Source organism: Chlorocebus sabaeus, chromosome 9 (assembly GCF_047675955.1).
Source record: "Chlorocebus sabaeus isolate Y175 chromosome 9, mChlSab1.0.hap1, whole genome shotgun sequence".
Taxonomy (NCBI): domain Eukaryota; kingdom Metazoa; phylum Chordata; class Mammalia; order Primates; family Cercopithecidae; genus Chlorocebus; species Chlorocebus sabaeus.
The window spans coordinates 80,799,675-80,822,387 of record NC_132912.1 but is presented as its reverse complement, the minus strand read 5'-3'; the positions used below and the strand labels follow the sequence as shown (position 1 = coordinate 80,822,387).

Sequence of the window (22,713 nt, the reverse complement as noted above, 5' to 3'; positions counted from 1 at the left end):
TAAGATACAAATATTGAGCTCTCAAAGCACAAGTTACTATGCTTTTTCTTGCCTTATTGGGCATTCTCTAAAAGCAAGGCTTTGTGCAGGAAAAGTTCATGTCTACCTAAGGGTGATACATGTTCTATTTTCCTACAAGTGAACAATTAACAAAAATTCACATTATCAATTATTTCTGGTTGAATCCATTAGAAGCCAATTACAAAGGGACAGCAGCACTTGGTGTCAAAGCCACTTTCTGGTCACACATTCATTCCATGGTTGCTAGTCAGTATCTCAGGAGGTCAGAATTTAAAACTCCTTTCAGTCAACAAAGGAGTAAGTTCAATTAAAGACTTCCACTATCTGCCAAATTTCTAGAATTCTGTCTAGAGTGCTAGCATGCTTGATGAGAGAAAGCAGTTCAGAGCCCAGAGAGGTGTCAGGTATTAGGTAAGTTAATTTGGTTTTGTATAAAAGGCATGGTAATCTGGCAACAGAGTACTTATCCTATTAGCAGCACAGTGGTAGCCAAGGGTCTCTGTCTGCAAGACAGGAAAATGAAGCTACTGAACTCCCTGTTGCTCCCGCCTGCCTGCAGGATGGCTACTGATTTTACAAAGGCCTTCTGGGAGCCAATCCAGGGCTCACCTAGGAGAGTGGGTAACAGAATGGCAGTAACCATGTTCGGCCCCCCATGAGAAATGCCTGACTGAGGGAAGTCAGCTGCCCATGGGTGAGGGGGCTCTTGCCATTATGGGCTCAGAATCTGAATCTTACTGATCCCTGGTAGCTAGACAATTGCCAAGAAATTGTCCTAGCTGGTACTACCCAAGTGTTACAGTCTCTGTATAGGGTCCTCAAACACTTTAAAGGACATGAACCATCAAATTCAAAAGAGTAGTGTTTGTTCTATCAGTTCTGAATGTCCACAGGGAGAGGCAACTAGATTTATGTGGAAAAAGTGCTGTTTGAAGGAGCTGTTTTTTCTTTTGAACGGAAGTGACTTTGGGAACCAGAACATTTCTGCAGATGTCTGAATGTCAAGAACCTATCTCTAAAAGGCATTTATCAGGAATTGTTTGCTCACTCCAAGTGCTTTTTAAAAATTCAACATATGGCAATGTTTTAATTTTTGTGCTTTCAAGAGGTAACTAAATCAATAGGAAGCTGAGGGAAGAACATTCCATTATGGACTTCCTTGTTTGGCTGCAAGACACTATCCACAGCATTGAAATCTATACTCTCATAAAAGATTCTTACAAACATATACCATATTTCTCCTATAAGAAAAACTGAGAACTGTACCATGAAGGCAAAACGTTTGCCTCCTCTCAGAATTCCTCGGAATGGCAATGTACCAGGAGGGTCAGTGAACTGTTGGTAAAAATTCCGGGTTTGACATGGCCCAGTCTGATCGTATTAAAAACCTAAAGCCTTAACGATTAAATGCCAGACTTCTTCCCTGCATCTGAGAACTGTATTATGATTATGTATATTACACATACATTCTAAATAAAATTTATATAGACCTATAGTTTCTTCCCAACAATTGAGTGATGTTCTCAGTTTGGGGGTGGAAGCAGGAAGAGGTGAAAAAATCTTATTGTTGCTTTTACTCTCAAGTTCTTAAAATGCTAGTCAAACACTATTATCCAACAAGACTTTTTTTTTTCATTCTGTTAACTCTTAAATATGTATTCGAAGGCAAAAATGGAGGTTTCTATACTGTACAATATTAAATATCTACAATGTCATGGTTCCTTACTTTTAGGAGTGTGTTTAATAAAGAGTTGGCTATTAGAGATGGTTGTCACAAAACATGGACTCTTAAAAATTACTGATAAATTACTTTTCAGTTCTCTGATTATATCCAACAGATACACATTCTTGTCATAAAATATACATTCTCTAGTAAGTTATTTTCATCCACAGCATATATAAATATGCAAACACAGGTGGTAAAAATCACTTTACTACCAAAGTACAAAACAGCAACTGCTGAAAAACAAAAATTAAGATGTTGCTAGTATTAAGAAAAGAGTGACTCAGTGTTCCACTGCAAAGTGAAACCAAATGATTTGTGCTAAATGAATGAAAATAATGTATTCAGAATATACTTCTTTGTACACTGCACTTGCTTATACTGGGTGAAATGAGCAGCCATCATTGCTAATGTGCTACTTTCCTTTATACCTTTTTTCTTTTTTGCCAAGCAATACAGTATTTTCTGGCCATTATGCCAAGATATTCCGATAACGTCCGTTTCAAATAGTATTTTCTAATAGTATTTTGCACCTTTAAAATATTTGTTCAAACTCTACTTTAAGAGAACACAAATGAAGAATGAAAGGGGAAGCCGCACTGTTTTTGTTACAATCATACTGCCTTCTGCAGCAGAAATCAAATCACACATTCTAATTAGCCATTGAAACCACGGGTGAGTAGGACAACATTTATCGACTCATGTTAGAGGGGGCCAGGTTAGGTAGATTAACATTAAGGATAAAAAAGAGAATCACATCTTAATATACGATAATTATCCATCCCATTTATGTGGAGAAGGTACAGCCACATGATTCATTACTTTAGGCCATCTGTTTTACAAGAGACATGGATGTCAATAATACAATGAAAATAACCTGTAAAAAGTGTATCTGTAGAAAGTTCTGTTAAACAGAAAATGTGTCTTGGGCACTGATTCATCTAACTTTCTGTTCTATACTGAAAGCCAGATTTTCAAAGGTCTCAATTGTAGTGCTGAATTATTGGTATGTTTGGTAAACACTGTTATAATGAGAGAAGAGGGTAACAACAGCTCAGTAATTTACTGCAAATTCATGGAAAAAAATATAAAAAAGGTATCCCTTTTCCTTTTACAAACCTAAAAGCCAGGAGAATGAAGCTCTGGGCCAAGCAAAAATTGCACACTGCTGCTGAAATACCAAATACCGAATAGCGAAGGTTCCAGCCAGGGAATGGACGTACATGAAGATTCAAGTAAAACACTGATGGAAGAAGTCGTCTGGTTAGTGTTGCAGACCCACAACACTGGCTGCATTTCTGACAAACATTTACAACACAATGGATAGTGAAGCCTAGATAACCTCAGTGCAAATAAGTCATATCCAAATATGCCAGAGAAGGAAGCCTTTGGCGTTGAGTAGACGGCTCCATTCGATGAGTCCCAACTTGAAATTCAGACTAAGCTCATGCATTAAGGCTGGGAGGAGGGGTGCACCGAATGTTGCGAAGGAGTGGGCTGCGAGGTGGCTGCTGAGGGGACCGTGGGCTGCATGGGTGGCGGAGGTGGAGGCGGAGGTGGCTGGACTGGTGTCTGTGTGTTGGGAGATGGAGGCGGCGTGGGCCGTTTGAATTTGTCAGGACTGTTGCTTCTCCGTGGTGAAGGCCTCTGCAGAGGGGACAGGAACAGCAAGTCAGTCTAGGTACAGATGGCTCATTCTACTCAACACAGGCTGACTTGGCACTGGGACTAATCAAACACTAACCAACAAAGACAAGAAACCAGGGATTTCTTTCTTCATCCCTACTGGTTTCTGAACTAAGAATAAAATTTAAATAAGGCAGTGTTTACACTTCCACCTACAAAAAGCTACATAAAATTACTGCACAACTTGTGTTGAACAAATTGCTGGACTTGGGTCCTTCAATGAGAGCTGTAAAATATCCCCTTAAATCTTTCTTTCAGTGTGTGTCACCAATTCCTTCTATTGCTTATCTCCAACAAGTTGTCCATATCCTGAAAGATACAGCTCAACAAAAATGTTTCTATGTTTGAGGGCAGGCGCAGTGGCTCACACCTGTAATCCTAGCGCTTTAGGAGGTAGAGGTGGGTGGATAACCTGAGGCCAGGAGTTCGAGACCAGCCTGGCCAATAGGGTAAAAAACCCTGTCTCTATTAAAAATACAAAAAGTAGCCGGGTGTGGTGCCATGTGCCTGTAATCCCAGCTACTCGGGAGACTGAGGCCAGAGAATCCCTTGAGCTCAGGAGGCGGATGTTGTGGCGAGCTGGCATCATGCCGCTTAACTCCAGCCTTGATGACAGAGTGAGGAAAAAGAACAAAAGTTCCTACTTTTCCATAAAGTCCATCAAACTGGCAAAACAGCTTCAGAAATACCTTAAGTGCATTTTTAGAATAGGGTTCTTCCTTAAAATATTGGAATTTATTCTTTGAAATATGGGTATTTCTGTTATTGGAAATACCCTTAATACTCTCACTCTACTAGCTATATTGCTTATGGCTCTATTAGTCAACTATATTGCTGGCTCTAAAGAAAAAAGTCCCTTGGGTAGAGTTGGAACCAGATGCATTTAAGCTTCCTTGTAATTCAAGGAGAGAAAATTCTGAGTAACATTACAAATAAGGCTAACTTCAGGAAGAATACTGAAGGTCAGTGAACTGTGAAGGTGCGGACAATAAATATCTTTAGACATTACGGCAACCAACAATAATGCTTTATAGCAAGGAGCTGGCCAGAGTTCAATCAAAGCACTGGCCAGAGTTCAAATTATATTTCACAAAGGGGAATTTTTCATAGGAAGTGAAGTGAAAGTTTTGTCTCCTGGGAAGGATTTTAGTTTCAATACCAGAATTTGGTATCAAACTGTTTTGAAGTCTCTACAGTTTCAAGGTGAACAATGGAGGAGGCAGGAAGAAGGGCAAATGTCTAAGAGCACCGATCCTGTTCTCCAGAACACCAGTCGGTACCACTTTCAGGAGTAAAGTGCTGCTTCCTACCCTGTGGACACTTACTGTGATACCATGGGATGTTCCCATGTGCTGCACGTGAAGACCCGGGGAATTGTAATAAGACATTCCGGCTCTAGTCAGTGAAGTCGGTGGCGTGAAACCAACCGTGTGACTTGCATATGATAGACCTGAAATATAACAACAAATCAAGTATCATTTTAAGCTCAACTATCTGGTGTTTTCAACTATCTAGGAGGTTTTAAATAGCAGTAGTTCTCCATCACCCACAAAAATACAAACAGATGAAAAGAAGGGTGGGCTCACTAAATGGTGTGGATAACAAGGGCAATAAAAATTAATTCCTAGGATAGAATAGAGAGCCCAGAAATCAACTCACACATATATGGTCAACTGATCTTCAAAAAGGGCACCAAGAATACACAATGAGGAAAGAGGACAGTCTCTTCAACAGATGGTGTTGGGAAAACTGGATATTAACATTAAGTGACACTGGACCTTATCTTACACTATATACAAAAGTCAACTCAAAATGGACTAAAGATTTAACTATAAGACCTTAAACTATAAAACTCTTAGAAGGAAAATAGGGGAAAAATTCCTTGACATTGATCTTAGCAATGATTTCTTGGATATGACATAGGCAACAAAAAAAAAGCAAAAACAAGCATGTGGGACTACATTCAACTAAAAAGCTCTGGGCTAAGGAAACAGTCAAAAGAGTGAAAAGGCAACCTATAGTATAGGAGGAGATGTTTGCAAACCATATACCTGGTAAGGGGTTAATATGCAAAATACATAAGTAACACCAATGACTCAAAGCAAACAAACACACTCAAATAGTCCAATGAAAAAATGCACAAAGAACTTGAATAGACATTTCTCTAGAAAAGATACACAAATGTGCTAATAGACATATGAAAAGATGATTATCACCACTAACCATCAGGAAAATGCATATCGAAACCGCAGTGAGATATCACCTCACAACTCTTAAGCTGGCCATTATAAAAAAAGAAAAGAAAAAAGATAACAAGGGGTGGTGAGGATATGGAGAAAAAATCCTTATACATTGTTGGTAGGGATGTAAAATGGTACATCCACTATGGAAATAAGTATGAAAATGCCTCAAAAGATTAAAACTAGAAGTACCACATGATTTAGCAATCCCACTGCTGGGTATTTATACAAAATAATTGAAATCAGGATCTCAAAGAGACATTAGCACTCCCATATTCACTACAGTGTTATTCACAATAGCAAAAATGTGGAGGCCAGGCGTGGTGGCTCACGCCTGTAATCCCAGCACTTTGGGAGGCTGAGGCAGGCAGGTCATGAGGTCAGGAGATCCAGACCATCCTGGCTAACACGGCAAAACCCCGTCTCTACTAAAAAAATACAAAAAAATTAGCCGGGCGAGGTGGCGGGTTCCTGTAGTCCCAGCTACTCGGGAGGCTGAGGCAGGAGAATGGTGTGAACTCGGGAGGCGGAGCTTGCAGTAAGCTGAGATTGCGCCACTGCACTCCAGCTTGGGCAACAGAGTGAGACAACGTCTGAAAACAAACAAACAAACAAACAAACAAACAAACAAACAAACAAATGTGGAAACAACCTCACTGTCCATCAATGGATGAGCAGATAAAGAAAGTGTGGTATATATGGACATACAATGGAATATTCAGTCTAAAAGGAGGAAATCCTGCCATATGCAATAACATATATTAATCTGGAGAATATTATGCTAAGTGAAATAAGGCAGTCACAGAAGGACAAATCCTGCATGGTTCCACCTATATGAGGAGTTTAGAATAGCCAATCTCATAGACACAGAGTAGAATGGTGGTGAACTGCTACTCAGCAGGCATCAAGTTTCAGTTAAGCAAAACGAGTAAGCTACAGAGAGCTGCTGCACAACGTTGTACTATAGTTAACAGTACTGTATTGTACTCTTAAAAATACGAGGATAGAACTTATATTAAGAGGTCTCACCACAATAATGATTTTTTTAAGTCAAACCCTGTCAGGAGTTCAACTGAGATTCAAGGCGGCAAAAGACATGAGAAGGAACAAGAATAAAGTGGAGAAAATAGAGCAAAGGAGTAAATATCAAATGCGAGAAAACCAAAAGTGTCAAAAAATGTATCAATAATTGACCAAACTGGAGATAGATATTAAGTAGCCAAAGAACTCAACCTCCTAGCAAAAAAAAGAAAAAAGAAAAAAAATCAAGAAGAAGATAGGGAGAGTGTGGGCATGAGTGAGTGAGTGAGTGAGTGAGAGTGAGTGAGACAGAGAGAGAGAGAGAGAGAGAGAGAGAGAGAGAGTGTGTGTGTCTCAGCCATAACAGCAAACAAAAACACTGGGAATGTCACAACTTGAGGATATTCAATACAAGGAACGAAAGCCCTGCCAATGTTCCCTCAAAGAACGTGGTATTTAAGGAAGAAACAACCCCCAGTCCACCATAATGTTGTGCGTAGTCTTCATCTAGGACTCCAGGATCATCTCCACTGTGTTTTTAACATCTGTATGTCCAGACTCTCCTTACTGTTAGACAGGTTTTAATTGGGGTTCATATTCTGAAAACATCTAAAAGCGATCCTCACCTACATGTGGCATGTGCAGCCCTGGTTTCCAAGAGTTAGTGCAGAAGTCACCAGCTGGTCTGGGGAATTACTTGTTTCATCACTGCACAAATGTGGCTAAGCTTTCTTTACACCTTTGAGTTCCCAACATCTACCACAATACCTAGCATGGGGTAGGCTCCATACTGGTAAAGTGAAAAGGGAAAACAAAGGAGCTCTTTGGGGGAAATGTGGATAGAAATCACCTATGGACAATCACTCTGAACCTACTATCAGCTATTAGAGGCCAAGCAATGTCAACTCTACTTACTGCTTTTCTGAATTACGTAAAAACAAGAAGCTGTTAAGTATGCTTTTCCATCTGTCTTTTTTGTTTCCATGACAGAGATATTCAGCCAAGCCTTCCTTTAGTTGTGCTATTATCACAGGACTTTTCTGTGCCCTCAACATCTAATACTAAAAGTTTATTTTGTGATTTGATGATCAATTAGTGATGCTTTCTATTTGACATATTTCCATTTCCAATTGTGGAGTTTTATTCACATTTACAAAATGGAGGTCCAGGATAATGGACAAGTCTTTGGGAATTAAGTGGTTGTTTAATGTGGTATTTACTGGAATCACAAGAACTTTACTCATCTGGGAAAAGAAAGAAGTTGTTTTCTTTAAAATAACATTGGAGAATAAAATCTTAATTTTATTTCATATGAAAGTGATTACATTTAAGAGAAAGGCAATAAAATATAAAAGTGGGCTGGGTGCGGTGGCTCATGCCTGTAATTCCAGCACTTTGGGAGGCCGAGGCGGGCAGACCATGAGGTCAGGAGTTCAAGACCAGTCTGACCAACATGATGAAACCCCATCTCTACTAAAAATACAAAAATTAGGTGGGCGTGGTGGTGTGCACCGATAATCCCAGCTACTCAGGAGGCTGAGGCAGGAGAATCACCTGAATCTGGGAGGTGGAGTTTATAGTGAGCTGAGATCACGCCACTGCACTCCAGCCTGGGCGACAGAGCAAGACTCTGTCTCAAAATAGTGGATCCTTGTCTCCAAATGGGGGATTCAGTTCATTTTAAAAAAATACAGTCAATTTTCTGGTATCACCGAGTTAATTTTTCTGAAGGGTAATTATGAGTATTGCCTACTTATTAAAAAAAAAAAAAAAAAAAAAATCCTGGCCGGGCATGGTGGCTCATGCCTGTATTCCCAGCACTTTGGGAGGCTGAGGCGGGTGGATCACTTGAGGTCAGGAGTTCGAGACCAGCCTGGCCAACATGGTGAAACCCTGTCTCTACTAAAAATACAAAAAATTAGCCAGGTGTGGTGGTGCATGCCTGTAATCCCAGCTACTGGGGAGGCTGAGGCAGGAGAACTGCGTAAACCCAGGAGGCGGAGGTTGCACTGAGCCAAGATTGTGCCACTGCACTCCAGCCTGGGCGACACAGCAAGACTCTATCTCAAAAAAAAAAGAAAAAAAAAAATCTCCTCCTCTAGCTGTTATCAACACTTCTGCATTTGGCTTCCAACTATATTCTGATGCTCCAGGTCAGTAGTTCTCAACAGTGAATATCAAAGTTCTGCTTGCCTTATCCCAAACCAATGAATCAGACTCTCCAGGGAGCTGGACCCCAGGGCAGCTGTGAAGAGAACCACAGTGATTTTATTGCTCTTGATTCAGACCTCCATGCCTCTGTTAATGGTGTGCCCTAGCCTGAGAATGTCTTCTTTACCATAGCTTCTTCCTGTTCCCAGTGCCAATCAGCACCTCACTCATCCTTTGCAGAAGGCAAGGACCACAGAGTCTGGAGCCAGACTATGTTGGATCCTAGCTCTGACACTTGGCACTAAGTAGACAAGTTCCTTAATCTCATTGTGCTTTAGATTCCTGAGCTGTTCAATGGGAATACTGTAGCTACCTTGCAAGGTTGTCATGAGGATGAAATGAGATATCACAAAACGCTTCGAGAGTGCCTGGCAAAAGTAAGGTCTGATATGCTTTAGCTCATTAACTCCTCTCAAAGCCCATCTCAAAAGCTCTCTAAGCTGGTCACTCTCTCTTCTTTGAACCTCTTTTTAAACTATTTTACCTTGGGTTTAAAAAAATTATTATTATAACTTTTTATTTTGAAATAGTTTATAAGTCACAAGAAACTGCAAGAATATTACACGGTTCCCACGTTATCTTTCACTCAGCTTCCCTTGATTATACCCTATATAACAATAACACATTGTCAAAACTAGGAAATTGACATTGGTACAATACTAGTTACTAAGGTACAGACTTTGTTTGGATTTCATCAGCTTCCATGTGTGCTCTTTGTGTGCCTATGCATGTGTACAGCTCAACCATCCTTCTAATCTTAACTCAACCTAGCAATGACTGATCTGTTTTCTATCACTATAATTTTGTCACTTTGCAAATGTTGTAGAGATGGTATCTTATAGTAGGTAACCCATTGAGATTAGGTCTTTTCATTCAGTTCAATGCCCCTGCAATCCACCCAAATTGTTCTAAGCGTCAATAATCTGTTTATTGCTGAACAGTATTCCATTGAATAGACATACTGCCATTTGTTTAACTACATAACTTTTTAAAGGGTATAAAATATACACAATTTATGCAATTTATTACATTTAGCCTTGTATTAAAGGTTTTTTTTTTTTTTTTAAACTTACTTCTATAGGCCCTGCTGTTGATTACAAGCTCTTAGAGGTTGGAAACCATGTACTATTGATTTTTGTTTTTCCTTAAGTTCTAATTATCATGCATCTTCACCCTCTGACCCAGGAATACAATAAAGGATAACCCCTCCCCACCAAAACCTAAGTTGAAATTGCCAAACCACAAACACCAGCTTACTAAGTATAGTCCTATGGTTTTACATCAAGTCTTTGCTGGAATAAACTTCTTTTGCTTTGATACGGAAATGTATTAACAAAAGCCAAAATTCTAAGATTTATTTCATTGTCAAGACCGCAAATTTAAAAAATGATTAATTAAAAGCGACTCATGACTGAGAAAACACATTAAGCAATATAAAACAAGATACAAAAGCATTTCATAATATGTATGGAACCAACTACCTAAAGGAAAATTGCAATGGGTAGGATAGGAGACACCTGAAAACACTAAAACATTAACATTGCCTTTGGATGAAAGAATTCTGGATTTTATTTCTGGTTTATTATACCCTTCTGACTGCCCCAAGTTTTTTTTTTTGTTTTTAGACGGAGTCTCACTCTTTTGCCCAGGCTGGAGTGCAGTGGCGCGACCTCGGCTCACTGCAAGCTCTGCCTCCAGGGTTCACGCCATTCTCCTGCCTCAGCCTCCCGAGTAGCTGGGACTACAGGCACCTGCCACCATACCCAGCTAATTTTTTGTATTTTTAGTAGAGACAGGATTTCACCGTGTTAGCCAGGATGGTCTCAATCTCCTGACCTTGTGATCTGCCTGCCTCGGCCTCCCAAAGTGCTGGGATTACAGGCGTTAGCCACTGCGCCCAGCCCCCAATTTTTAATATATCTTTGCTAAAGAAAAAAAAAATTGTGGAAACAAATTAAAGGCAGGCACCTTTTCTTCCTATTTGACACATACAAGTTATATATGAAAACATCTTCCTTGTTAAAATTCAAACAATTTAGATACAATATCCTCTTTAACTCTATCTGATCTGGCTTCTGTCCCTACCACTCCATCACAAACTGCTCTAGCTAAGGTCAGCGGTGAGTTCTGTGCTGCCAGTCGCCATCACAGATCTCCACTCCTAATTTTACTTGACCTTGCAGCTGAACAATCCCTTCTTGGTGAAATTCTTTGCCTTGACCTCAGTGACATCATATATCAATTTTCTTTCCACTTTTCTGGTAGCAACTTCCTAATCTCCTTTGCCAGGTTTTCATCTTATACTTGACCTCACAGTTGCATAGCCCACATTTAAGGAGTAGAGTTATTTCCACCTCCTTGAGGATGGAATATCTACATATATTATCTGGAATGCTCTCCGTGAGGATCTGTGTCTTCTCCCTTGTTTATTTATTTCGTCATTTATTCATATCAGTATGGTCTTTGGATATTTGTTTGATGTTTGAATTATATTTTATTATGTTAAATAATGTTATAATATAGTAATTAATACTGCTCAAATTGTTTCAGTTTTGGTGTCTGGGAGCTCCTATATCCCTCTGACATACCCTCATCACTTTGTTTTCTGGGCACTTCTTTACTCTTTTGCACTACAAGATATCTCACCCAGCTCATCTCATACATTATGTGCCCCAGCTCTAGAAATATTCATTTCTCCAAATAGCTCTAGTTCTTTCAATTGGCGAAAGGAATTCGAAACCATTATCTGTGGGGTATGTTCATTGCTATGACGGTGCAGACCTATTTTTTAGATCTCATTATCGCCTATCCTTAATTCAGACACATCAAAACAGCTGAGAATGTCCTTTATTACACTGCATAAAATGATGGACAACCTGAAAAGATAACACTCTTCTTATATATAATGCATAAAAGCAGTCCAAATATAATAAAGATGATACTCTTTCTTAGTTTTAGGCTACATATTTTCAAGTACATTTTCAATATGTAATTTCCAATACTTCAACAAGTTAGTGAAAACACGAGATTTCCAATGTCAACCAGAAAGGGAGGAAAATTCAGAGCCAATATGTTTAAAATGGAAATGAATGCTATTCAAACAGCGTATTTCCACTAAGGAAGTGATTAGATATTCTTAATACTCAGAGCCACAAATGTTTCCAATAAAAACTAATGTGAAAAGAAAACTGGAATATTCAGATTTTGGTGATCTACTACTACTATGTATAGCACTACAATGTACTAGATCAGAATAGAGTAATTCTGCTGCCAAATAGATAAAATCTCCTTTGGTGATGTTATAGAATTTAAAACAGGATAAAAATATTCTCATTTAGGCTAGCTGTAAGGAAAACATCTAGGTGTTACTTATGACATAGTTTAAGAAAAGTCAAATAGCTTACCTATCCAAGCAAGCCTCACACTTGATGTAGGTACAGGAACAGTGAAAGTAAAAATTACGTAAATAGAGTAAGATTTTTCTGAAGAATCTTTGTTAAAATAAAAGGAATATTCCTAACCATGGTCTGACATTTGTTCTTTTTCTTTTCTCAACGATTGCAACAATCTTTTTAATCAATCGGAAATTACATGCCTCAAAGGCTTTAGGTTTAAATAAATCAAACACGGTATTAAATTATATTTAATATGAATCAGCATCACTATCACAAAATAATGAAAGAATCCTCCATTTTACTTCTTCCTGACTCATGACTTCCTTTTACATCAATAAATCAAAAGGCCAAAAAGACCTTTATCATGGTAATGAAACCCAAGTGCTATTTTGGGAAAACTGAGAGGCAGCTAGAAGAGAAGCTTCTGAAGAGAGATTTAATGGCACTGGAGGGTGGAAGAAACAGGTTTGGGAACATCCTTTTGGCAAGAACAAGTTGTGATGATCGTGCCACTGATCTCTAATAGAAAGTCCTTCTGCTTTGCAATCAGCATCTTTAGCCCTGCCTGACACCAGAGAGTACACTGGCCCATCGGTACAAAGGTGGCCTCCCTTTGTACTAGACTTTTGACTTTTATCTTTTGATTGCCTCGTCTTTAAAAAAAAAAAAAAAAAAAAAAGTTAACGGCAGCACAGTGCTGTGAACTTTTGTTATCGTGATGCAAAGCTGTTTCACTTTATAAAAACTTTATGCTGCCATCCTTCAAAGCAGTCACCCTACTCTATTCTACTGCAAAACTCTGCCTCTGTCACCCTTCCCTCCACACTTTTCTCCCAACTCCGTTGAAAATCTGCTTACCAGCAAGCCAAAGAAAATCAGTCTCATTATTTTGACGCGATTCTTTGGCCCATCACCTTTTCTTTTCTCCCCTTATTCCACTGGCCACCCACTCCACCACCCTCTGCTTCCTCTTTCTCTCTCACTGGATCAGTTACTTGCCTTCCTGGCCTGAGAGCCCCACGCTGTGCTGGTACTGAGCCACAGAGCTCAGGAAAGAGTTTCTGGGGTCAGACGGAGACAAGCAAGCCTTTGAGGGAAAGGGGCTGTGAGGGCAAAGCCAGAAGCAGGCTGCCTGACAGAAGTTCGTTCCCTCTTCTGCAGCCTGCCTACTAGGGCCAGGTCCCACTCACCAATCAGTGGAAATATCAGGAGGCAGCTCATGCTAGAAAGAACACACAGGCTTTGTAAACAGACAGGCCCTGCCTTGCCCCTTCCTGGCTGTGTAACCAGTAGTGACCCTCTGAATTGCTGGTTCCTCATTTTAACATGGGGAACATGATGCCTACATTAATTATTCTGAGGATAAAAATTAGATTAATGTATGTGGAATACTGTAAAAGAACCCATAAAAGGTGTGCTATGATGCATCTTGGAAATCTACCTAAGGATTTTTGTCTACCCATCAGCACTGAAAATCATAGTCAAAGACATTCTTCATTTTAAAAAGGTGTTTTAGATTCCTTTTAGATTAAAAAAAAAGTCAAATTCCTTTTAGATTAAAAAAAAAAAAGAAGAGAAACACCAGCTGACACTATAGCATTTATGCTCAAAATTTTCAGACTCTTAGCCTTGAGAGTGATGAAATTTTGATGTTTTTGAAAAAGACATGATTATTATCTGTTTCCAAGATTTTTATACACTAGAAGGGAGCATAGTCACAGTTGCCTATTCAATGTACCAGGAATCAGTCACCAAAATAGCCAAAGACATATGCTCACCAGGTGATATAGGCCTGCTTGAACTCGGAGAAGGTGTGTAAGGGATCGGGCTGGACACAGTGCGAGGTCTTAATCCTTGTGCTGACATCTCATTAAAATACCTAAGAGGAGAGAGGAGGAAATGATAAAACCACCTGTATTTAAATAGTCCTTAAAGTTTTTAGGAGAAAATGTTTGGCGTTCACACCTTGAGGTCAAAATCCTGAATGTTTAGATTGATGTTATAGTTAGAAGGCATTTATAAAATGGACTCCTGAGTCACACCACTCTGCTGTTTGACAAACCTCACTCCAAGGGGTACCAGTTGGGAGATCTAGGATGTTTTAGCTCAGGATAGAAGCCAGGTGAAAGAGGTGCACCACACCACAGAGAGGACCACTTTTTCCTCCACCACACAACAGCTATGCTGGAATTCACCTCCACTGTCCCAAGAGTTACAAAGATACTCACATGTTAGTGCCTACATTTACATTGTTATTTGAAACTCAAAACCAAGCAAGCCCTCTGAGATTTATGTCATAAAATTAAAGCCTACAGATACTTATTCCTGTGAACTGAATATCAACTGTTTACAAGCAAGTCCTGCTTAACAGTCAGTCACACACTAGGATTTAATGAGACTTGAGTACTGAACACCTACAGCAGGTCACGCTTAGCCACACCATGCTGAGTCTGCCTTTTTCCTGGATTCAGAAGTCACATCAGACCCGAAAATGCTGAAGTGTGATCATCAGGAACATCAGCTTATGCTCTGTGAAATGAGCACAGAGCGCTGATGAGGAGAAATTTCTGCTTGAGAGACTTCCTGATAAACCATCCTGCGCGAGCGACCCACCCTAGTGGCACCAGGTGGAACTTCTTGTACTCTACACATCCACTAGTAGACTAAAGAGGCATCCTGTGGTCTCTTAAATGCTGGACCATTTTCTTTCTCCCAAATGTAGTATCACTGTTCCTAGTAGGGAAAGTATTTATTGGGCAGCTGTGGATAATCTGACCTACAAAAGGTAGGGCAAACTTTCTGAAATGAATATCGGTTCTGGAAAAAAACATTTATCTGGAAGGCTGAAACTGCTTCACTAGTGACAATGCAGTCAGAAGACATTATTTCCTTAGAGTGTATCTTACCCCAAACTGGGTCCCAGATGCTATATATGATCTGTATCTGAAGGTAGTTAATAAGCTATTTAGTATTCTAGCTGGCAGTTTTAGTCAAATAGTTCTTAAGGGATATAGATTTTAGAAAGAATAGGGAACTGTAGTTTTATAAGGCAAAGTTTTGAGAAAGAATAATCTTTTATTATTTCCCAATGAAGAGGCATACACATAGCTATTTAAAATAGGATAACCTGTTATTGTTTTCCTTTTTTTCTCATTATAAAAATATAGACTTTCATTACAGATAATCTTAAATTTTTCTTTAAACAATAATGTCACTGTCCACAGCAAACTGATCAACAGTGTTGTTAGTCCTCTAAATATATTCCATAACAGAAACAGAATGCGGATGTGCTAACATTGTCTATATGTTTCAGACAGCTTGTACTGGCATCAACAGACAGTACTACTCGTCACAGCCATGAGTAGCCCTGATTTCAGACACCGAATGCCCAGTCCTGCTGGAGGGACCCCCAAGAATACTCAGTCTTACCTCTCACACTAAGATATGGCCCATGTAACGCCAGGACATCCCTGATCCAGAAGAGAGAATTTCCTTGCAGAAATGTAATTCTCTAACTTCTGGGTTTCTCTGCAGATTAAACATTTTTTTCCATTTATATTTGTTTGTTTTCTTACCACTACCTTATCCCAAGTTTAGAGAGGAGGAAGAGGGAGGAGAACTGGATGAGGCACAAACACTCGAGACCATTTCTGCTACTTAACCAAAGGATGGGTCTCTCATTCCAGATCACTCACAGTGGGGCAATGAGGGGATTCACTGCTTAGGTGTGAACAGATGAATACAATCCATTAGTTTTACTTTTTTTAAGTGGCTACAAAACGGCTCAAAAGTTATCAAGTGTGTTAAGACAAGTCCTTGGAATTTCAACAACCTCCACCTGTGTCCCTGCTGATTCTTTTCACTGCTGATTCTTTTCAACCTATAAATGCACTGTTTTCCTCGAGCTGCACTATAGCTTGCTTTATCCTTATACAGTACAGGAATTAATATGTGCCCATGCTTTAAACAGATATAACACTGGATTAAACTAATTCAACAACAAATGCAAACTCTACCGCTTCTCTAATATAACGCTGTCTCTATTTCTCTCCCCACCAAATAATTTTAGAGGTGATTTTTTTCATCTTTTTGTGTTTAAGGAAAATGTTCAGTCTTTATCCCATTCTCGGCATCTGCTATAATGCAGTGGCATTCATTAGCACAATAAATACATATTTAAGCTATCCCCTTATACACCTAACAGGATACCAAAGAAAACCCCTGTTGAACCTGGGTTTTATTTTTTAAACAAAAACAAGGCTCATAGGACATGCACACACCTTTCGTCATCCATTTCTAAGCTGGACTCACTCTCGGAGAGCTGTCGACAGAGGGCTTCTCTTCTCTCCATCTCCCTCTGCAGCTTCCTCTGCAGCCTCAAGTTCTCTTCCCTCATGTGACGTTCCTCCTCCAGATACTGTGCCATTTTCTCTGAATCTGAAAAGTCAGAGTTTTCAATTAAACCATGTTTCATGCAATCAAATCCAAATCTGAAAAAAGGAGACTTCAGTTCAGCCCCTATGCCATAGACAGAGGGAATTGTTACAAGATGGTCTTTCTGGTCGGGTATGGTGGCTCACACTTGTAATCCTGGCACTTGGGGAGGCTGAGGAAGGTGGATCACCTGATGTCAGGAGTTCGACACCAGCCTGGCTAACATGGTGAAACTCAGTCTCTACTAAAAATACAAAAATTAGCCAGACGTGGTGGCAGGCACCTGTAATCCCAGCTATTTGGGAGGCTGAGGCAGGAAAACTCCTTGAACTCGGGAGGTGGAGGTTGCAGTGAGCCAATACTGAGCCACTGCACTTCAGCCTGGGCGACATAGCAAGACTCTGTCTCAAAAAACAAAGAAACAAAAAAGATGGTCTTTCTCATTCTCCTGCACATAGATGAGATATGGATTTAAAGTTTATCTCAAGTATAAAAGTTTACCAATGATTTGCATTTAGAAAAAAATATAAAAGGCAGTGTTGGCAGGTTAGGCATCGTCACTCCCACTCATTTGCTTTCTAAAGTGCTTTAAGTAGACGAGGAAATGGTGGAATTGTAGCTGAGTCTACAAGTAGCCACTACCAGAGCTCTTCTCTACATTGCTGGAGCTGGCAAAGGAGGGAGGCCCAGATTCTGCCCATGGGCAGACCTCAATTTGGCTGCCTCTCAACTCCAGACACAGCGCGCTGTCTAGGGGAGCCTGTGACACCTGTTGGCATCCCCGCTGTGCACAGTGGTGGTGGCACACCAAGAACCACTGTACAAGACACATGTGATAACAGTTAACATTCTTTTCATGAGAATAGACATTGACATAGTAAACCAGGAAACTTCAGATTCATATTTCCAAGTCTAATTTGTGGTATGTGTGTGGCTGTCTGTCACCCTGTCTCACGCACATGCTACGACAGAGGGCAGGTGAAGACCTGTATATAGCTGGCACCTCTTGGGATGGCATCTTGCTTATGACAAATACCCTTTCCTCAGGAGCTCCCCCACAAATCCAGGTCTCTGCTACAACACCCATCTCCCAGGACAGAGCTGACTAGCGCCGGGACTAGATGTTGGACCCAGGCTGAGCCACTCAGACTACCTCTCCCAGGAATCTGAAATGGGGAACTGACATCTTTATGGGGATCCAGGGTCTCCTCCAGCTAAGTTCCCTGGAGCCATCAAAACTCTTGTCCTTCTGAGGTTATTCTTCACAGGATTCTGTGCCATACTCCGCAACCTTCCAAAAAAAGAAAAACACGTCTTCCTTCCTCTTCTGACAACCTCCCCGCCGCCCCCATTCCTTTATGGTTTATCTCACGCAGAATCTGCTACCAAGTAACCAGAATTATCTAATACAAAATGTGGGGTCTACCCATCTTCTTACTTCATTGCTTTTCCTTGTCTTTGTCAATGAACTTGGGAAAAGTAAAATCTCCATATACTTATATTTTCTGAAAAGCAGTTACAAATTCAGAGTGGCCATAAGCACATCTAAGAGAGTTTCCTGTAGGCTGCTGTTCCATATTGTCAGTTCAGTCCAAATTTAGGGAAGAAGGAAGGAGCTGTATGCCACATTGAGCATTTTTCTCCCACAGACTGACTCTATTTCAACTCTCAATGCCCATCAAATTAGTTTTAGTTTTAAGCAACTCTACAAAAGTCTGACATTTTAGCCAATAAATACTTCTGATAAGTATTCAATGGTTTCCAAGACAGCATCATTACAGAATATACAAAAGCTCTTGAATATCCTTATTTTAGAAATTCAAATAAAAATATCAAAATTATTAAACACTATTACGTGCACTAAACACTAAATCCCTTGGCTGTTTCAACACAGCCAGAAACCCTGCTGTCTAATCCAGACGCAAAAATCTCTTTAATTGAAGGCATGCTGGGAAAATATTTACAAAGTACACTTTTAATATAAACGACTAAATTATTTCATCCCAAATACGTAAGCATGCAGAATTTTTCACTTAGCTCTACAGGAAACAAAAGATTGACCCCTTGGAGTATTTGCTGTTTCTAGAACTAGAAGGGTGACTGTCAGAGCACGCTGACTTTCTTTTCCATAATAGGAATCTTATAATGCCTTTTACAGGAAAGGTGCTGGAGACTGCCATGGAATCCTTTGCAGAATTAACGATTAGTGAGGCTCCAAGAACAATAACCAGAGAACACTGTCTTTCAAAGAAAATGGCAATCCTTTAGCACTGGGGTGGCCAGGGGTGGGGGCGTTGGGAACTCAGCAGGGGGATCCTTAAACAATATATCTATAGGTAAGAATGTCCCCTGCAGTGACTGGCTGGGAAGACTTCCTGGCAGCTCAGCAATTGACCTAGAAGACAGAGGCACAGAGAAGGCACCAGGCCCAACACCTCTTGGTGTCACAGACTCATACACAGAAGGTTGTCACCAGAGCATTCCTTGGCTGCCCCCTGCTGGCACACAGCATCACCTGACTGGATCTGTTCCTATGAGTCTTCCTCCTTCTTTTTGCACACAGAGCTCCCTAGTACTTAGGGGCCACAGCTTATATCTCCCCAGGTCTACAGCCATCTCCCAATATAGTAGGCCCTCACTTAACATCATCCACAGATCCTTAGAAACTGTGACTTTAAGTGAAACAGCATATGTATGGCACAGGAACTTAACTCTTCTTTGTATCAGTTAGCCTATGGTAAAATTGGTTTGGTTATACAGTAAGTTGTTTCACTTAAAGTCTCAGTTTCCAAGAACCCAAGGATGATGTGAAGTAAGGATTTACTCTATTTAGTCAAAGATGGTGTGAACTGAGGATGACTTCCACAAAGATTCCAAAGAGGTGGCTCCCAAATGATCCAAAGGTCTGCATGGCTTGCATTCCCTTTCAAGTTCATGGTTAGGAAATACCAGTGCCCAGACCATACCCCAAGCCCATTAAGTCAGAATTCCAAGGATAAGTCCTAGCCACTGGTCTATCAAAAGCTGGCCAGGAGATGCCAACATTCAAACATTACTGAGAACTGTCGAGAGAGACATTCAAGTTCAGATACAGTCAGGCTTGGAGGATGAGGAGCCACCCCCCACAGCTGCATCCAAAAGAGGCTCAGGTCATCTAACCTAAGGAGAATGCAAGGAATGGATGATGAAAAGTCAGTAACACATCCTTTAGGCCCAATCCAATCACTGCAAGCAGCTAAGTGCCACTGCTGCTTCTTTAGTTTAGCTTTCTTTGTCCTCACAAAATCGGAAATAGCACTTACAAATGCCTCTGTTAGTATCTGCAGTCTCTTCAGAGGCTAAACAGTGCAGTATGGAGACAGTAGTAAGCATAAATTCTCCCCAAATTCCTTCTAAAATTTTTGCGAGGGGCACAATGGAGCAGTATAAATGAGGAGGAAAAATGCAAACTGACAGCACTGGAAAGAGTTCAGGAAGGTGCTGAAAGATATTTGTGTACTCACATGGTAAAAACTCAAAAAACTTAAAATAATTAATATTTTGTAACTATTTGATATATCTCATTTGATTTTCACTGAATGAACACACATAGTAATTATCAACCTGAGGTTCACATCAGGATTACTTATATATATTTTTTTAATATGCCCCTTTTTCACTCCATGGAGTAAGCCCAGAAACCTGCATGGTGCTAGAATCGTGATTCTCTAAAGATGTCCACATGCTAATCCCCAAAACCTATAAATGCTACTAACCTCACTTGACACAGAAGGGCCTTCACAGAAGTGATTAAGTTAAGGTGCTTCAGATGGGTAGATTATCCTAGATTATCAGAGTGGGCCCAACATAACCACAAGGATCCTAATAAAGGGAGGCAGGGGAATCAGAGTGAAAAGAAGATGTAACAACAGAGGCAGAGGTGGGGTGGTATGACTGCAAGGAAGGGGCCACGAGCCAGGGAATCCAGGCAGCCTCTAGAGCTGGAAAAGGCGAGGAAACAGGCTCCCCAACAACCTCCAGAAGGATGGCTGCCCTGATGACACCCTGATTTTAGCCTAGTGAGTCCCATCTTAGAACTGTAAGATGGTAAGTTTGTATTGTTTTGAGCCTCTAGGTTTGTGGTAATTTCTAATAGCAGAAATAACAAGTACCACACCATATTTCTCAAAGGCTCCAAGGATGATGCTGATGCACCATCCCAGATGCTCCACAGCACAGGAATTTGTAAGGAACTTCAGAGACGAAAACAAAAGTAAGAACCACTGAACTTTTTAAAACGCATATTCCATGTGGCCCAACAAATCCACTTTCTGGAATCCATCCTGAAGGTGTTCTTGCACAGGTATCAAACGTGTGTACAGAAATGTTCATTGTGGTTGTAGCATAGCAACCAAAAAAGGGCCACTGGTATGGAACTAGTTGAATTATGGCATATCCATACAATCAAACACTATGCAGCCTTTAAATAAGGGATGAAGGCAGCTTTGTATGTATCGGCAGGGGAGAAACTACAATGCATAGTAAGCGAAAAAAGAAAGGTGTAAAAAGGAGTGTGTTCATTGTGTTACTACAGCTGTCCCTCAGAACCTGTGACTCCCAAGTATACCAATATGTGTGCATACTCAGGTCCCACAGTCAGCCCTGAGGAACCCACAGATAGGAAAAGTCAGCTTTCCACACCTACAGATTTGACATCCCATGAATATTGTATTTTCCATCCATCTTTGGTTTTGGATGCAGAACCTCCAGATACGAATGGACAACTGTATTTATTGAAAAACAAATTCCACAATATAAGTAAACTAGCACAATTCAAACCCGTGTTGTTCAAGGGTCAACTGTATTTGTATAAATAAGTTTACATACAAATATATCTGGAAGAATACAGTACAAATGTATAAATTGTGGGAACAGGCTGGCTAGAGACTAGGAATGAGAGGAAGACACATTTTTTTCACTGCATACCTTTCACTGGATTATCTGTTCAAAAAAATAAATTTGAACAGCCAAAAACAAACAAATAGGAGAGACCCAAGAAACTACACAGGGACCTAATCAAGTATTCAGAAATCTAGTCCTTTGATTTTTCAATTCAACATCTTAGCCTCTCCCAAAATATTAAGTATACATTTCAAAAGCATTTACTCTTCAAATAGCATGAACAAATGTCAGCTAAGGTTGAATGTAGTAGTACGGAAGGTAACCTACTCTCTGCCTCTCTGCCTTAATATTTTGAAAGTGCTTTGAGGTCTGCTGCAATATTTTTGTCAGCACAATCCTAGAGATAAACATGGCAGAGAAGATTTAAAATGTTACCTGTGATCCTGGATGTTGCTGAAATTACTTGAATTATTTTCTGGAAGTTTTCTAAATGGTTTTGTTCTCCCCTACTATAACACTCAAAAAAAAAAAAAAAAAAAAGAATCCATTCCAGGATAATAAACTTAGGTAAACATGCATCAGTAATATATGAATTTAATTATTGCATATTCAATGGTAATTCAATATTGGTAATACCCTATATTTGGTAAAGTTATTAATTCTACGGGCATAAAACTAGTGAAACCAGAGGCTACGTACGCTGTAACTGAGCGGCTCTTAGTTGTTTCTTCAGCCGTTCCACTTCATTCTTTAAAAACCTGATGTGACGCATCATATTTTCTGGAGAATCAATCTCCATGGAGATATCTCTAGGCGATGGTGGAGCAGAGACGGGCTGGTCTAATTTTTCCTGTAGGATTCTTCATTGAAAAGAAAAATTTCAACAATGACAAACAGTTTTCCTTGAAAAGATAAAACAACACACTAGCTGGCAGGTTTGTTTTGAAAGCAAGCTCCTGTTTACTGCCAGAATTCACAGGGTTGCTTAATTCCTCTGCCCATTTTACATCAAACTTCTGGTTGCTCTTATCTGGTATCTCAGGCCAAAGGGCAGAGCTGATTCTAATCTCCTTTTTTCCTTTTAAATGACTACTGGTAATTA

General features: G+C 40.0%; 1 protein-coding gene across 1 annotated transcript in view; it reads right to left on the bottom strand.

The window, feature by feature from the left end:
• Positions 1 to 2,420: 2,420 nt before the first annotated feature.
• Positions 2,421 to 22,713, bottom strand: part of CCDC6 (coiled-coil domain containing 6) — a 114,905-nt gene continuing 94,612 nt past the window's right edge. Inside the window, exons 5-9 of the mRNA XM_007963377.3 lie at positions 22,311 to 22,471; positions 16,577 to 16,733; positions 14,075 to 14,175; positions 4,756 to 4,880; positions 2,421 to 3,391 (exon numbers count right to left, since the gene is read on the bottom strand). Of these exons, the coding sequence (XP_007961568.2) occupies positions 3,197 to 3,391; positions 4,756 to 4,880; positions 14,075 to 14,175; positions 16,577 to 16,733; positions 22,311 to 22,471 (739 nt within the window). The 3' untranslated portion in view covers positions 2,421 to 3,196. The remainder of the gene's footprint in view (positions 3,392 to 4,755; positions 4,881 to 14,074; positions 14,176 to 16,576; positions 16,734 to 22,310; positions 22,472 to 22,713) is intronic.